General features: G+C 53.2%; 1 protein-coding gene across 1 annotated transcript; it reads left to right on the top strand.

The window, feature by feature from the left end:
- The first annotated feature begins 251 nt into the window (after positions 1–251).
- On the top strand, positions 252–18,060 carry APCDD1L (APC down-regulated 1 like). The gene is given in 6 exon segments (XM_075527688.1): positions 252–268; positions 13,554–13,607; positions 17,475–17,674; positions 17,677–17,772; positions 17,775–17,924; positions 17,927–18,060. Coding segments are annotated over 6 exon segments (651 nt in total).
- The last annotated feature ends 370 nt before the right edge of the window (positions 18,061–18,430 follow it).

The following is an 18,430-nucleotide window of genomic DNA, read 5'->3' on the forward strand; positions in this document are numbered from 1 at the left end:
TCAGTGAGCAGGCAAGTGCTTAACGGCTTGGTCCCCAGAGCCATGCATATGTGCTGTGACCTCTTTTCTTGGCCGTGAAGATCCCCCGCATCCCCACGCAGGGGTCAGGAGCCCTTCCCGCCTTCTCTCCCTGGTGCTGCAGCCGCCGATGGGAGCTAGATCTTTTATCTCCTCATTGCCGTCTTCCAGGCTGGATATGGCATCAGGAGCATGAGAGGATGCTCAGTGTCATGTCACTAGTCGTCGTCGTCATGGTTGCTGTTGTCAGGTAGGACAGAAGGAAACCCTGCCCGCCCCTGCACCATCTTCGCGGTGGTTCTCATGGCTGGGTCCATCGTGGAAGCCACTGTGCCAGTCCATCTTGAGGAGGGCCTTCCGACTTTGCCGAGCATGATGTCTTTCTCCAGGGCCTGGTCTCCCCCAATGATAGCTAAGTCCAAAGTGCACGAGATGAAGTCCCGTCACCACTGCCTTGAAGGAGCGCTATGGTCGCACCTCTCCCAAGACAGATGTGTTTGCTCTTGGGCCCGTCGATGCACTTCCCCTGTCCTTCACCAGCGCCACAATCTGAACACATCGATTCTTCTTCGGTCGTCCTTAGTCGATGCCCAACCTTCACGTGCACGGGAGGCGATGGGAAAAAACATGGCTTGGGCCAGGCGCACCTTAGCCCTCAACGTAAAACCCTTGCTTTTCAGAACTTTGAAGAGGTCAGCGCAGCAGATTCCCCCAATGCAGCTCATGGTTTGATCTCGCCACTGCTACTTGCACGAGCACTGATTGGGAATCCAAGCCAGCCGAAATCCTTGACAACTTCCATCTTCTCTCTGCTGATCGCGCCGATGTCTCGCGGCCCCGGTGAGGATGTGTTGCTCTTTACGTCGAGGGGGAATCCATGCCGAAGGCTCAAGCCCTTGTACTTACTTCTTTGGCAGGGGCTCCAAGCCCTCCCTTTCAGCCAGCAAGGCCGTGCCATCGGTGTGCCTCGGGTTTTAATAAGCCTTCCTCCAATCCTGATGCCGCTTCTCCTCCTCCTCCTTCCAGCCATCAAATTGTGATACTTATTCCCTCGCGGCAGGTCTGGAACACGTAAGCATGCCTATCATGTTGGGGTGTGGATGTACCCCTGTGTCCATTCATAGCAGGGGGAGTGGTTGCTCTACTCAGAAGACACAGAGCGCACAGATTGGGGTACTGATGACCCCCAATCTATTTCCCACAGCATCACTTTTGCCTCTGGTCCTTGCACATTTTCATCTGCTGGGCAAGTGCTTGGCGGCGGGCAGGGCTTCTCGGGGCTTGTCCTGTTACATCACGATACCCCGCGGTTGGAGCCCTAGTGGGATGGAGATTAGCCCGGTCATGCCGTAGGGAAGACGCTGTGCCCGTAAGCACACTTACTCCTGCCCTGCAGAAGTACGAGACGCAAGGGTTTTCAGCCACGGGAACCACCTGCAGGCTTGGTTTGGCTCAGAACCCACTGGAGGACCATGGGTCGGGAGAAGTGGTGTCATGCATGGGTTTTGTGCTGGGCTCGGAATCGGAGGATCAGGGCTTGGAGACAAGCGTTGCTCCTTTTATCTGTGCTGGAGGCGCGTCTCAGGATGCAACTGTGTTCCTCTGGTTGCACTCCTCAGCAAGCTACGGAACTCTGGCGCGCGCACACACGCCTACCTCTGGGAGGCAGGGCGCATCCTGACGTGCGTTCAGTGTGGGTTTGGTGTGTTAAGGATAAGCGGGGTAGGCAGACCCGGGGTGCCGGGGAGCTCTCTGGAAGACCTTATCATCCTTGAGTCGTGTCTACTTGGAACGGCTCGTTGTTCGGCGGGTCTGTAACGACGTAAGTGTGGAGCCCCAGCTGCTGCAGTGCGCTGTGCGGCGGTCTCTTAGCTGCACGTTGGAGTCTTCAAAATCTCCAGCTTCACCAGCGGAGAAAGCGGAGGCAGTCAGCTCCCCTACAGACATGCCACTGCATGCCAGGGAGTCCAAGACCATCCACTGGGGCGTGGAGAGGATAGCGCGACTGGAATGAGCCGGAGAAGCCACATCCGCTGCTGCTGGCTCTTCCCATGATTCTTCACTGCAAGTTCTCACAAAGGCTGGGTCTTCCTGACTCCCCATCTGCGATAAGCCCCTGCACCCGCTCTTGTCTCTGTGCGCCCACTCCTTCTGCGCTTCATACACCGGGAAAGCTCCGGAGCTGCTGTTTGCAGGAGGATCCTGGATCCGTAGTTCTTGAGAAGCACAGTTCATCCTATGCATGAAGACAGACTGGCGACCCTGGGGTCTAGGAGCTGGGTACGAGTTGCAGGTCCACAGAAGCGCTTTCATCTCGGTGAACTCCTTGGTTGTCATCCTGTTCTTCTTCACATAAGCCAGATTCTCCGGTGATTTGCTCAGCATACAGGCCGGGCGACGGTGGGGAGAAGACACAGCCTGAAAACACGCTCCTGTCTCGACTGTAAACCATGCAGCGTTGTTCTGTTCACACGGCTGCCTCTTGATCCATGTACAAGTTCCACAGGAGCACCATGGAGTGTTCCCAACTGGAACAAACTCAATGGCATCTGACAACCAATGTCTTCCTGATGTTCTCTGCTTTGAGCCCAGCACCATCTGACATCGGCAAGGAGACCCGCTGGTGTCACGTTCTCCCCCTCTCCCTCCTGTTCCTAGTGGTGGACTGCGGCAGCCACGGCTGGATGAGCCTCGGCAGAATCGGACTTGCGTGTGATATTGATGAGATTGTTCTCTCACTTGGTCCTCCTGTTGGGCGCCCTGTCTTTGGGATGGGCACAGATATGGATCCCTTCCAGTCAGTGGGCCGAGTAGCTGTCTCCCAGATTTGCTGGCATAGACGAGTCGGTGCCTCTGGTGCTTCATCAGCTGGTCGCAGCATTTTGATCTGTGTCCCACCCATTCCTGGAGCCCTGTTTTTGACTAAGACCTTCCCTGTCACTTGGACTTCCACCTTCAGTACAATTGGTTCTTTTTTTCCCTTTTTTTGATGCTTGAAGGCAAATGTATTCCAGGTCCTTTCCATGCCGATGTAAGAATAAGATGTCTCCGTGCTATTTTTTTTCCAATCGACAATTTGGGGCAACATTTGAGGATCCACTCATCCTTCTGGTGGGCCAGCATGCAGCTTATGACGGGGAGACACATTCTTGCTGACCTACAGACAGCAATGTAGGGAGAGTGCTGGGAGGAGAAGCTAATGTCTTTTGTCTCCTCCATCATCATCGGCAAGTTCAAGTCAGGTCAGTACTAAGTTATCTTGTACCAACAGCGAGCTATTCTGATTGGCCAGTGTGGGAGGAAGGCACGGGAGGCGAGGAAGGTGAGGGGAGACTCCATGTCCTATGATGGAGTGTCGAGGCTTCTGGTTGGAGAAACACAACAGATATTTTCTGACGAATGATGCGGGGTGGGGGGGCAACACAGAAGTTGTCCATCTTAGGATGCCACACCCAGCAGAAAGCCTCCACCGCCACCCCACCCCCATCACATGGACATTCTTCTTCACAAACACACCACCTCCTCCGCTTTGCTCTTGACTTTGCTAGAAACTTGCTTGCTCTTACGCCTCGTCAGCTGTTCCTTGGCTCTCCATAGATCCTTCTCCACTCATTGCCAGTCGCCGGTTCTTAATCATATGCTGCCTCTTGAGACAGCTGGACGTCGAGGAAGCCTTTGGGTACAGCGACTCTGTGCACTCTGTCCATCTCCGTGGGCTGCTTCTCGTATAGGCTGCTGCTTTCCCGTAGACTCTGAGTGTTTCAACTCACGGCTTCAGCGTTTCCTTGAGTCCTTTCAGTTTAGGGTGTGCTGAGCACGCTCTTCCTTTTTGATTTTATAAGCCTGTCTTTACATGGCTTATTATGATATTCTACTTTGTCTCCTCATGCTGCCCTTGAAAACTTCCGTCCTGCTCTTTGACTTCGCCGGTTCTCCCGTTTGTCCCCGTGCTTATGATGGAGACAAATGCCGGCATCTCTTCGCATCCACTCTGGCCTTTTCGTTCTTGCCGGTCTTTACGATGACCCTTTGCTGTCTTCACATGTGATGTCCTCCCACAGCTCAGCACTCGTCGTGGGATAAATCACCCCACTTTCCACCCATTTGGGTGGAGGAGGAGGGCGAGAAGGAGAAGAAGAAAGAGCAGGTGTAGGTGAGGAGGTGAAGAAATTGGAACCTTCATCCATTGCTGATGGGACTTTAAATTGCTGCGACCTCAGCGGGGTAAACAGAGAGTTGTCACATGACTCAGCAGTTTGCCTTCTCGGTCTATACCGCGAAGGATGGAAAATAGGATCACCAACAGGTATCTGTGCATCGCTGTCCATTGCTGCCCCATTCACAACAATAACAACTTACATCTCCACCAAGACGTGAATGGCTAGACAAAGGAGGCGTCTATGCAACAGGAGACTGCTCAGTCTTGAAGACACTGCACTCAGTGAAATAAGTCGGTCACAAAAGGACAAATGTTGTAGGATCCCACTTCCATAAAGTGTCTGGGTAGGCAAGTGTACACAGACAGCAACAGGAGGGAAGGGGAAAGAGAAGTTTTGTAGGGAGCAGTGAGTTGCTGTCAAGGGTAATAGAAAATTCTGGCAAAAAAGAATGATAATGTTTGCATAATGTGATTAACACCACCAAATATTGCATGTAAAAATGTTGAAATGATAAATATTGCAACAAAATCACAGAAACAAGAATGTCCAAATGTGAAGGCATGAGGATAAGCAAGCGGCCATGGAGCTGAGAAGCAACAAAGCCCACATGGAAGAAGCACACCAGCCTGGGTGATCACGAGGTGTCCATGGGGTCAGGGATCAAGCATCTAAGACCCAAAACAAAAAATCCTATCAATGTGAATGAGGGGAGTGTGGAGTGGAGACCCAAAGCCCATCTGTAGACAATTGGACATTCTCTTACATAAGGGTCATGAGGAAGAGACGAGACAGTCAGGGTGCAGTGTAGCACTGATGAAACATACAACTTTTCTCTAGTTCTTTAATGCTTCCTTCCCCCGCCCACTATTATGACCCCAATTCTATCTTACAAATCCGACTAAACCAGAGCATGTACACAGGTACAGATAAGAGCTGGAAACACAAGGAATCCAGGACAGATAAACCCTCAGGTTCAATAATGAGAGTATCGGTACCAGAAGGGTAAGGTAAAGGTGGAGGGAGAAAGGGGGAACCGATCACAATGATCTACATATAACCCCCTCCAGGTGGATGGACAACAGAAAAGTGGATGGAGGGAGACATTGGTCAGTGTAAGACATGAAAAAAGTAGTAATAATTTATAAATTATCAAAGGTTCATGAGGGGGGGGGAATGAGGAGCTGATACCAAGGGCTCAAGTAGAAAGAAAATGGTTTGAAATTGATGGCAAGGTATGTATAAGTGTGCTTGACACAATGGATAGATGGATGGATGGTAATAAGAGTTGTATGAGCCCCCAATAAAGTGATTTTATTTTTTAAAGTGAAGCCATCTGTGGTAGTTACACAATTTCATGTCAACTTGATAAAACAATGAAGGGGGTGGAGCCTAGCCTGTCAATCAGGTCACAGCTTGATGATCCCTCTCCTTGTGGGAGTGGCCTTCTCATGAAGGATTCTGGGAGCTTCCTCCCTTGATTCTGCCATCAGAAGAAGTGGCGGGCCACACTCTCTCTCTGCTTCACCTCCCTGTGGACAAGCCACATGAAGCCATGCTGATGGCAGCTGGAGCCCTGGAGATGCTTCCACTGCCACTGGACCCACAAGACTTTGCACCCACTGGCCTGTGATCTCCCTGCACTCAACATCACTACAAGTGACGACGTGAGCCTGAAGAGGAATTCATGGACTAGTATTGGACTTCTGGGCTAATATATAACTTGTGGACTTGATCTGGACTAGGCTGGGCTGTTTTTCTTAATATACAATTACTCATTGATATAAAGCTCTCTTACATATGATTGTCTCTGGATTTGTTTCTCTAGTCCACCCGGACTTACACAACATTGTTTCTTGGCTTATCTTCCATCCTGGTCCTTCGGTAACTAATTCATTGACACAGTGATGGCGACGATGGCTCAAATATGAGATTGATTATGAGGATGGTGTGGGACGGGACAGTGTTTCCTCCTGGCGTACATCAGGTCCCTGTGACAAGGAACTGATTCAATCGGGGCTACCAACAACTCTTCCCCTAGAGAATTCTTTGTTCTTCCACGGCCGCTGCGGCCCCCTCTTGGGACTCACATCCTGGTTCTTTTCAATGTTCTTTGAGTTTGGGGTACAAGAGAAGTCTGAAGGGGTAAGATCGGAACCCAGGGAGACGCAGAACAAGACAGCCCTTGCTACCTTGGAAGACGGAGCAGACGTGCTCCTGTGATGAGATGCGTTCCTTAGGACAACCTCCCTGGCCTTTTTCCCACCAATGCAAGTTTACATTTTCTTAAATTTCTTTCAAATAAGCCCCCTTGTTTGTCCTGTGTCCTTGCTGGAAAGCTATCAAGACGGCTCCTTGGGGAAACCAAAACATTCACCTTCATCACAAGGTCACCTTCTGAGCTGAGTTTCTACCTCGCGTTTCACTAGCCCGGCAGATCCCCTCGGAAGCAACCGTTTGGATGAGACCCTGCTCTCCGGATTGTACTGGTAAACCAAGATTCGTCCCCCGTTATGAGTTCATCAGCTTCACTTCTGATTCAGGACTGGAGAGATCGGCTCTTTGAGCTGGTGAGCTTGGACGCAACGCCGTTGGCCCCCATGGATTTGAAAGCTCCCGAAGCCCAAGACGCTCCCTTAAAACTAAACCTGCTGAAGGACGTGAGGTTCCGAACGTTAGAGCCCGTCACATCGACGGTGCTGCTGTGGTCTTCCACCAGAGTCCTCATTCATTGAGGGCGACAATCTTCATTCTCTTTGTTCATCGTTAAGGTCTCCAGATGGGCCTTGAGTCACTCGGCCCATCTGAAAAAGTGTTTCTGTGGGACAGCCTCTCTCTGAGCTTGTTACAAAGCTTCACTGATTTGGGAAGCTGTTCAACCAAGTTTTGTTAAAAAATAGATATTAGCCCTTTACTCAAAATCATTTTTTCCATGGCACAAAATGTACCCTTTTTTAACATTTATTTTAATTTATTAATAATTGGGAGCTAATACATATATCATTCCATAGTTCAATCACGTCAGCAGTGATGTGCAATCGCTACCCCAGTTTCCAAATATCATTTTTCTTCCTGGACTCCTGGGCACCGTCTCCTTTTTACCCCCTACCACCTCCACTGTACCGCAGCACCCACCCCCACCCCGCCCAAACCCCTTATTCTACTTGCTGTCCCTCTAGGTTCACCAATCCTGGGTTTCATATACTGAAAACCAGAAAGATATACAACATACCTTCAAGAAGGTGACTGACCCCCAATGACATAACACCTCTGAGCCACACCCTAATGTGAACAAACAAAAACAACATGAAAATACAGAAAATGCTGGAAACCAGATCTGGTCCAGCGTGCCTCAGAGGGGGAATCCACCGACAAAGTTTTAACCGTTTGAGTCAGGTTTATGCCTTTGATCTTCTACACTCCTCTCTCCAATGCACTCTGCTTAGTGACCACTGTCCTCCCACCCCTCAATTGTGGGGTGAGGGCGTTCACTGGGGGCCTATTTCCCATGTAGATCCCACAAATAGCCTTCTGCAAACCGGGCTCTCCCCGTTTGGGCTCTGATACTAATCTCTCCTTTGACTATCAATGATATGATTTACAATCCTTTGGTGACTGATGATGGTGCGCTTCTTCCGTGGGCTTAGTTGACATCTCACTTAGTTGACAAGCCTTTAATGCTATTGTATCTGATAGCCGGGCACCATCTAATTTCTTCCCCACATTTTGCTGTAGGTCTGTGTCTTCTGTGTTCCCTTCCTGAGGACGAGGATGGAGCAGAGCCATGAGGTAAGGACTAATTGTTCTTAAATTGGCACTGGGGTTTAGTATGAGCCCAAAACTCATCCCTGGATCTACGCTTTTGTGTTTGTCTGCTTGTTTGTTTTTAACCTGCCTTTGGCTCCCTTGAAAAACTTTCCAGTTAATTTATGATAGAGAGTCTTTATTGATCATCCCCCTGGGGCATAACAATCTTCCATTAATAGTGTCTTTGATTAGGCCCTGGATCTAATTTTTAAAGCCCTGTTGAGAGAGAGATATTGGGCCAACCCCCTATCACAGTACCTGCATTATTCGCGTGTACAAAATTAATCCTTTCATGTGGACGCTATTTACAGAGACAATAGGGGTTAATTGTCAGGGAAATCTCTAATAATAACCACTGAGACGGTCTAACACAGGTTTTCCAGAACTCTCATGAAACTAAAAAGGAGCCCTGGTGGAATCGTGGGTTACTTGTGCTGCTAACTGGGAGGTTGGCAGTTCAAAACCACCAGCAGCTCCACAGGAGACAGATGAGGCTTTCTACTCTTGCCAAGAGTTACAGTCTGGAGACCCTCGGGTGCAGGTCTAGTCGGTCCTTCCAGGGTCATGGCGAATCAGAACCCATTGGATGGCAGTGGGTTGGTTTAGTTAATGAGGACGAAGACAAATGTATTCATAGCAAACTTCCCTGCAGCCATCTGTGACCACAGAGACATGCTCACCTTCACAGTTAATACACTGAAGTCCCTGACACATTCACTTCACCGAGTCAAATCCACTGCCGTCCGGTCCATTCTGACTCAGCGACCCCAAGGTGGGGTTTCTGATGGAACTAGCAACCCTGTCCTTGGCAGTCCAACAGCTGACCCACGGAGCCACCAGACCTCCTGGATACATTCACTTCACAAATAAATACATTCACAACATCTTCACGTTTTAAGGTCACATTCGCCTAAGCACGGGAATCAACTGGGCGGCAGTGGGTTTTGTTGGTTTGAGATCAGACTGTCAGTTAGCTGTTGCGGATAAGGGAAAACAGTGGTTTTATTTTGTTTTTCTGCCCCAAGTGAATGGTGACTTGGAGTCTGATGTGTGCCCCTCTGCTCTGGCTAAAATCCCCCAAACCTGCTCTGTTCCCTTTGCTCACGCTCTTTAAAGGGGGGGGGGGCAGGGGTTGTGGGCCTGGCTGTGAAACCTGCCTCCATCTGTCCTCTGTAAAATGGGATGCCCATCTAAAGAAGGAGGAATCATCACGGGAACAGACATGTTTACACACATGTCCAGTGACGTCCTTTGAGTTGGACAACCACGTCCACTCTCTCTGTCTGAGTTCTTCCTCTGCCATGAAAGTAAACCCACTGGCCCCCAAGGTTCCATCTGATCTTTCACATTGCTCCTGTCCATCTGCTTCCGTAGGCGAGGGCTTTCAGAGAGTTCATGAGACACCTCCCTGATCTTTTCGGTCCTATTTCCCCACAAACGTTCCAAAGCCCCTCGTACAGAGTTCTGAACGGAGCCCGATAATCAGGACAGAGAGCTTTACACTGGCCCACAGTTGTTTTAAGATCCCCAGAGGGGAGTCTTTTAGGTTTAAGGTTTAAAGATATCAGTAATAGTTCCAGAGTATGTTAGACAAAAGAAAAACAAAAAAAAACAACAACAAACATGCTGCCATCAAGTCAGTGTCGACTCACTGGGATCCTCTATAGAGTTTCGGGGCTCTAAACCTGTACGGGGGCAGACAGCCGCATCATTCTCCCCTTAGGGAGGCTGCTGGGTTTGAACCGCCAACCTTGAGCTTGGCAGTTCACAGTGCTTACCCCACAGGTGAGGCGTCTTTTTTTTATCACAATGAATGAGATCGCTAAGAAGTATCAGGCCCTGGCAGAGACTCATGGCACTTCTGAACTGTGGCATCCTTGTCTGCAAAGTGGGGTGGCAGAGGTCTCCCCCTCCATCTCGGGTGGTTGTGCAGACTCCACCTGTCAGTGGAGGAGATGGCCAGGTGCCATGGCTGGCAGTGGACGTCTGCTGATGCCTCTGGGGTTTCTAGGAGGACTGGCCTGCACAGTGCAACAGAGTCCTTAACATATTAGGACTGGAAACGGGCTGGCCACTGCTATCAACCTCCCCAGATGATGCTGGCCAAGAGCCCAGCACCTCATAGACGCTCAGCATGCGCTGGGCACCCATGAATTTCCCCAGCAGGCCCCACACGCTCTCTGGGCCCCCTGTCCTGGGCTCTGAGTCTCAGTCACACCTCAGGGTGAATCGGGTCCTATTTTAAGCCCCAGGGACACTGACTGAGAAATTGGGCGCTCTGGGTTTAATTCTGCAGGTGATTTGAACGACACGATGTAATTTCGAATGTCCCTCCTCGTATGAGTGCAAAAGCAGCAGCGTTTCTAATTAGCGGGTAAACAGTAAATAATGGATAGCAGCAAGTGGACACCAGTGTTAATTAAAAATCCTCAGGTGATAAAAATCAATTAGGCCCATACACTCAACTCCCTCTGCCAGGGCCCTGCAAAAAGCTGCTCAGCCCAGCCCATGGGGCACCCACTCTCCATCTGAGTTTGTCCCCAGAGAACTCCTCTGCAGGGGGCGGGGACATCGACGGAAGGGGAAAGGGGGCTCAGGAATCAAAGATGACCTCAAAAGCTCCAGCTGAGAAAATTCCATGGAATCATTGCTGCTTCGTTTCGTTTCTGTAACGTAGAGGGGGAGGCTGGGGGGTGACCCGGCACTGCGTGCACCTGTCTCTGTTTGGCCCTTTCCCGGGGTGCTGTGTCTGTGTACATGCGTTCAGCCTGTGGTTCAGGTTAGCCACCCCCAACCCAAACAAGACCAACTGAAGCACACTCAACAAATCACAATGCGGGGGGCGGGGGTGGTTCTTGACCCGGAGCGTGGCATGATGTGTCTTCTCTGGGCTGCAGGCGGCATATGAAGGCTTGTTCTCTCTAGAATGAAGACATTTCCTCCAGAAGCAGGCCTGTGTGATTTCCGGGGTCCCAGGGTGTGGAGGCTGGACACTCATACCAGGCAGATGATCCTCCTCTCCCGTGGCCTCCGTGCCAGCACTGGTGGGGCAGTGCAGCTCACTTGGGCAGCGTTCACAGCGGCCTGCAGAGCTGCCCCGGGGAGGGACCCAGGGTCTTGGACGAGGCCAACCGCAGGAGCACTGATGCGTGTGAAGGGTTGTTGCAAAGAGGCTGAAGGACGCTGTCCTGCTCAGGTCCCTATAAAATGAGGTGTGCCAAGTCGACGCAGGTTCACCCTTTCAAGCTTCTCCCTTCCAATGTCCTCCAGGCTTTCTCTTCACTCTGTTCGGGGCCCTGGGATCCCATGGAGAGGCTCAAGCATCCACATTACCAGCAAGAGGAAACCCTGCTCTGGTCCCAGTTTCGTGTTTGCCTTTCTCCTCCTTGGTGATTGAAGCCAATGAATCCGTTGTAGGTAAACTCAGTAGATAGCAGAGACCGGATGCTACCCCAGCCCTCATATCTGCTCATCTGCCACGCTGCTCACCCATCATCCACCTGTTCATTCTCCCACCCATCCATCTATCCTCTCACCCACCAACTCATCCATCCTCCCACCCACTCACCAGCCAGCCAGTCATCCACTTATCCATTCTCCCACCAGCCATTCATCTTCTCAACCATCCATCCACTCATCCATCCATCCACCCATCCTCCATCCATCCATCCACCCACTCATCCATCCATCCACCCATCCATCCATCCATCCACTCATCTATTCATCCTCCCATCCATCCATCCACCCATCCATCCATCCACTCATCCATCCATCCACTCATCCATCCATCCATCCATTCATCCATCCATCCATCCACTCATCCATCCATCCACTCATCCATCCATCCACTCATCCATCTACTCATCCATCCATCCACCCATCCATCCACTCATCCATCTACTCATCCATCCATCCATCTACTCATCCATTCATCCACCCATCCATCCATCCACTCATCCATCCATCCACTCATGTATCCATCCTCCCATCCATCCATGCACTCAGAGGATGCCTAGAGCGAGTACCTTGCTATCTACCACATCTCCCAGTCCACCCCTTTCCCCAACACGGGAAGGGCATGCCATCTGGCATAGGGTCAGCAATCAGGCTGCCCTGTTGATGGACAGCGTGTGCCCCTGAGTCATCTAAGCCAACCCCACCCCCCCATGCTTGCTTTGAGAAGACACACAAACACCTATTTCCTGGGGCGGGGGCAAAGGCCATGGGAGACAGGGTATTAAAAGGCACAGAGTTGACATTCTGCCTCTCCCTTTGTCAGCATCCCTTCTGCTTTCTCTGCTGGTTACGGGGAGCCCTAAGATTCTCCGAGGCAACCCCCAGTCACCAGGGAGGTTGGGACACCCGGACCTGCAGAGCCATGACTGGGAGCTATGTGTGTGCAGGAGCAGAACACTGTATGCTTTCCCTTCTGGGCTCAACCCAATGACACTTGGAGCACTCCAGGTGGAGGTAAGCAGTGTCCTGGTCCCCTGGCCTGTCTCAGAGGGGCTGCCCTCCTGACCCACTTCAGCACTGGCTCGGGGGAAGGCTCTACCAGAATGCCCTGGCCAGCTGGGCCTGGGTCCCACGAGCCAGCCGTAGTCGTAATGCTTGGACACTGAGGCTGCTTCCCCAGCATCTGCCGTCTGCACTGCCTCCGGGCCACACCTCAGTGGACAGGACCTTCCGGGGAGGGGGGACAGGAATTGCTGCTTCTCGGCAGCTGCAGGTCTTGGCACTTGGACCTGCGTGCACTCATGGGGGAGGCTCTGAGTGTCCCACGCCCCGAGTTGGCTGAGGCATCTGGGGTCACTCAGGAGGACCTGGAGCCTTGCCGCTCAGTCCACCCCACTCACCCCTCCCTTCCAGAGCCCGGGGCCATCCCTGGATCCTCACACATAGAGGCAAGCTCCCAGGGAGGGACATGGTCGCCCTCTTCCGGCCTCCCCCTTGCCCTGGGCACCCGCCAGCCATGCCCTGTCCACGTGCTGCCACTCCCTGAGTTCTTCTGAGTGCTGACGCCGGGTGGCCCTGACACAGGTGGGTTGCAGGGCCCTCCAGGGTGGACAGCAGGCCTGGTCTGCCTCAGCTGAGTGATTCAGACCAAAGTGGGGGCTCCCCTGGGCAGGAGGGGTCCTGCTCTAGGGAAGGGTCCATGTCCACATTCCTCTCCATGAGTCTGAGCTCAAGGGCACTTGCCCAGGGGTGTGGACCTCCCTCAGCCACCTCCCCTGCTGGGGTCTGTGAAAGGTCCAGGCATCAAGAAGTTTCACTCACAGGAGTCTGGTTCCCAGACTCTGAAATCTAATTCCCAGAGGTTTCCATCCTGGGAATCTAGGCCTGGAGTCTAAGAACTGGGTCAGGGATTGGATTCCAAGGAGCTTTACCGACCTGTGTTCTCAGCCCACCTGGAACAGGCAGAGCCCTGGGTCCTGGCAGCCCGAGATGTCCACTGGGCAGGCAGGTGTGTAACCAGGTCTGCCTGGCGTGCAGCTCACACGGTGGAGGCGGTAACAGGGAGCATCCACCTGCACAGGCAGCCCCGCTGTCAGCAGCCCCTGCTTGACGGAGCACACGTCGCCACCCTGCTGCCCCGCGCATCCACGGGCCCTGGATCTCCACTGGGTAAGACCCCAGGGTCACCTGAGCAGGCCCACTCATCCACTTGTTCAAGAGATCTTCCACATGACAGGCACACGGCTTTGCGTCCTGGGAGGCAGGGACAGGGCTAGGGGGATTATACCCATTCACCTCTAGACCACCTACTGTACAAACACTCTGGGAGCATCAAAAGTTAAAAAACAAACAGTAAGCCCCTACCGGACAAATAGTTATGGAGCACCGACGGTGGGAATGCTTCCTGAGCGCCTATTGCACACACTCCCTGAGCAGCTCCTGCAGACGCTTACCAAGCAGCAACTGTGCAGACATGCACTGAGCGCAAACCAAGGCCTCACTGTGCAACACGCACCAAGCACCTACACTTGCTGAGCACCTCCGACGCTCCCACGGATCAAGCCCCCAGCATGGAGTGCATAGAGGGACCCGCACGGAGACTCAGAGAGAAGCCACAGAAACTTGAGATGGAGCCAACCACGGCAGTGAGGCTGTGAGAGGAGGTGATCGGGGAAGTTCTTTAGAGAGAGGTCAGGGAAGGCTTCCTGGGGGCGGTGGCTTTGGGATGAGAGCTGAGCGAGAAGGAAGTGGCCAGGCAGAGGAGCAGCTGGAGCAAGGCCCTGAAGCAGGCAGCGGCAGACCAGGCGAGGGCTGGTGTCGCTTCATCTTGCTGTCCTCACAGGCCCTCGACGAGGCAGGCACCAGCCTCCGCCCTCATTTGGGGGGCACAAAGGCTACATCAGTGGGTAGAGCCTGCCTCCGGGGCCTGCTACGACAGCTCCCCCGACCCTCTGCGGGTTCTGCTCTTGCTCCAGGGCAGTGTCCTGCACACCCATGTCCTCCCCACACCTCTGAGCTCAGAGGGGATTCCTGCCAAACATCTGCTGTGCTTTGGGGAAGCGGGGACCTTGCAAAGCCACTTGGCTCGCCCCCAGGCCATCAGGGCTGCATGCAGCCCCACCCTGGGAAAGAGAACTGGGTGGTGGCACACTGCCCTGTCAGGCCACGCCTGCTCAGCACAGGAGTTGGAGGAAAGCCCTGGCTGGACTCCCAGCCGTTCCAAGAGTGCACCTGAGACAAGGAGCCTTCTCTGGTCACATCTAAGAGATGGGGCCAGGACAGGGCTCTGGCGTGGGGGCACCAGTGCTAGCTCTCCAGGGTGGGGCCGCCAGGGGCTACAGATGCTGAACATGCTCAGCTGCTAAGCCAACGGAGGTCAGAGTTCACCCGGAGGTCCCTCAGAAGAAAGCTGTGGCAGTCTCCCTCCGAGGCCAGCTCTGGTCTGACCCAGATGTGGGGCCGCTGGAGCCGCCTGGAGCCACGGCGGTCTAGGCAGCAGCTTGGGTGGGCTCCCAGGACTGGGTGAGTCCTTTCCTGGGAGCCAGCTTGCTTGTCTGGACGTGGGCAGATCTATTTACGCTTGTAGCTTTCTTGGGGTGCAATCGGCATCCAGGAAACGACTCGGACTTATGCTGTGATGGAATGATTTTTAAAGTGTTATGCCAGCCTGGAAGTGGATAGCAGGGTCACTAACCCTAAAGAGGAGGTGACTGTAGGGGGAGGGAACAACATAATTACATCCCCCACGCCCTCGGTTTCCCACTGAAGCCTCTGCGGGTGTTCGCTTAGGGAGAAGAGGGAGGTCCATTCGCTCCAAGCTGAGACCTCTCTACCAGAATCAGGACAATTGGAAGAGAAAGAGAAGGGGGTGGGAATGGTTTTCTTTCCGAGGTAACCAGGGTTTCGAGCCGCTTCATCCAAGTTCAACCCACCCCCCACCCTCACTGAGCGCTTCCATTGGCACTCTGGATATAAGGAAGGCGGATCCACTTTCTCATGTCCATATGTGATCCCCCGGGGACCTTGTTAAACTGTAGGTTCTGACGCAGACCATCTGGGTAGGAAAGGTAAATTCTCAGCCTCGACGAACCTGTTCGCAGTCGTGAGGGTCACATGTTCCCTCAGCCACAACAACCTGGTATGAAAAGTCCCAAGGCAACAAGAGTGGGGGGTCTGGTTACAATACCAGCACCGGCTCTGGTTCCCCACCCATCCACCTGAAGTCTGCACTGGGAAGCCCCAGAGGCTTGGGGAGCCCCTCCCCTCCACCTTGATGGGACTGTGGTTGCAGGAATCATTGAGGGGCTCACCCCCACTTCTCTCTCCCCCCTGTACTTGTCTGCAGGACCTGCCCAACAGTGTCTGTGGGTCAAGCCCAGCCCACTGCCTGTAAAGAGAGCTTTATTAGAAACACAGCGCACCCCCTCATTGACCTGCTGCCCACAACTCTGCTCGCACTCCACTGGCAGAGCCATTCTGCAGAGGACATTTGATCTGCAAAGCTGGACCTATCTATGACCTGATGTACATGAAAAACATTCAGAACAACCTGCTTAGGACAGCGAATCCTGTTAGACACCCATGAATGAACCTATCTCATAGAAGGTCCTACTACTTGCCAAAAGGGGAGAAAGAATATAAGCAGCTATCATCTACCACCATCCATTAATTGATCTGTCATCCATCAATTCATCCATTCACACCAATCATCCATCCACCATCATTCATTCATTCAGCCTCCAACATACACTTACCCACCATCATCTATCTATCCGTCCATCCATACCTTTCATCCATCATCACCCATCAATCCAACATCCATACTTCATCCATCCATCAAATGACATCCATCAATTCATCCATTCACCCACCATCCATTCATCTGAAAACATCTATCCATCCATCCATCCATCCATCCATCCATCCATCCATTCACCCACCATCCATCTATATCATTCATCTAACATCATCTATCGATCCATCATCCATAATTCATCCATCCATCTGTCATCCATCAACTCATCCATCCAATACTCATCATCCAGCCATCAATCATTCATTCTTCCATCCTCAAACATCCACCATCCACCCATATCCATCATCACCCATCGATCCATCCATGATTCATTCATCCATACAACATCCATTATCTATCCATCCATCCCCCCATATTCATCCATCCAACCATATCATCCACTCATCATCCATCAATCCTTTATCCACCCATCATTCATTTATCCATATGCTAGCATTTATCCATCATCCACTCAACCATCCTCAACCATCCAACATTCATCTATCCACCATCCATCCACCCAATATCCTTCTATCATCCACCATCCACCCGTCTATCACCCATTATCTGCCATCCATCCTTCACTCCCCGTCTGCCCACTTATCATCCATCCATCAGCATCTGTTCATCCACTGTCCCTCTGTCATCCCCATCCATCCTCCACCCTCATCTGCTCATTTTCACCCATCCATCTATTATCTGTCCACCCACCGTCCACTCACCCACTCACAAAGAGGTGCACCAGGCTGTGCCAGGCGATTGTAGTTTGTGGGAAAGAAGCAGAATGTCCCCCTGCCTCTTGGAGCACATAGAACAGCTGCTCCCCAAATGGTTCTAGCACCTCCCAGTAGCCTCCACTGTGCTCTGAACCTTCATGACATCATGGTGTGCACCGGTCACCTCCGTGTCACAGAGGAGGGAGCCAAGGGCTGGGGCTTACAATGTCCCCAGAAAGATACTGATGGGACTTGAACCCATGCCTCCAAGGGCAAAGCCCAGGAGGGATCTAGGAGGGCCCCAGGGGACCCACGCCACGTGGAGGGTGCTGGGTCTGCTGGAGAGGGGACATTGAGTCAGGTCCATCGAATTAAAGGAGGGTTACAAGCATTGAGTGGAAGGCCGGGGGTCCAAAGTTGCGGCAGCTGAGATGAGCCAGGAAAACTGAGGCTGGGCGCTGGCGCGCCACTGAGGAGCCCCAGGCACAGGGTCTCACTGTTCTGCCCACCACCCACCCCTCACAGCTGCGAGGTGCACCCTGGACCCGAGTTCCTCTCCCGCTATTACACCTTCTACCCTAACCGCTTCTTCTTGCGCATACCAGTTCTGCTACATGATGCGGCCTGCCGGCAGCCCGCACACTCACTGCTGATCAAGGGCAAGGTGCGGCTACGTCGGGCCTCCTGGGTCACACGGGGCGCCACAGAGGCCGACTACCAGCTGCACAGGTGGGCATCATCTTCCACAGCCACGGCGCGCTGCTTGCCATGGCGGGGCGCCTAGGCCAAAGCCCGACCCGGCGGCACTGCACCTGCAGGCTGCCCTGGCCGAGGCCTGGTGGCCAGGGCCGTGCACAAACTGCTGGGCGCCCAGGCAGGGCCGGAGTGCCGCCGCGCTGGGCTTCACCATGCACGAGCTCAGCGTGGTCCGCGCGCAGCGCCGCCTGCACCTGCACCGCGTGGACGAATTCTACCTCGGGACGCCCACACCGACCACGCAGAGCGGCCGCACCACCGGGCCACCGGCTTCCAGCGCCCGCTGCAGAGCGCCCTGGTGGATCCCCCCCAACCCAACAGGCCTCACCTGGGCACCCCTCTGCCCTTCGCCTGACTTGCGTCTCTTGCAGGCCACAGGCCCTGCGCGCATACTGGGTGGTCTGAAACAACATCTACAGGGGCTTCACAGGGCTGGCAGACCCCCCGCCAGGACCACCCCCCCGCCCCGGAGCAGACACTGCCAGCCTTTCCTAGCTCACATCCTTCGAATGGGACCCTGCAGGGCCCCTTCCCGCTGCTCTGGCCACGTGAGGCGGAGATGGCACCCTGCACACTGCCGGTCTGTGATCTCACTAGCGCCCACAGGCAGGGGTGACCAAAGCTCACTACCACTGGGTCCATTCTGGTTCATAGAGACCCTGCCAGACAGCGTGGGGCTGCCCCTGTGGATTCTGATACAGCTAGTCTTTTTAAAAAATCATTTT

The sequence above is a fragment of the Tenrec ecaudatus genome, chromosome 12 (genome assembly GCF_050624435.1).
Source record: "Tenrec ecaudatus isolate mTenEca1 chromosome 12, mTenEca1.hap1, whole genome shotgun sequence".
NCBI lineage: Eukaryota > Metazoa > Chordata > Mammalia > Afrosoricida > Tenrecidae > Tenrec > Tenrec ecaudatus.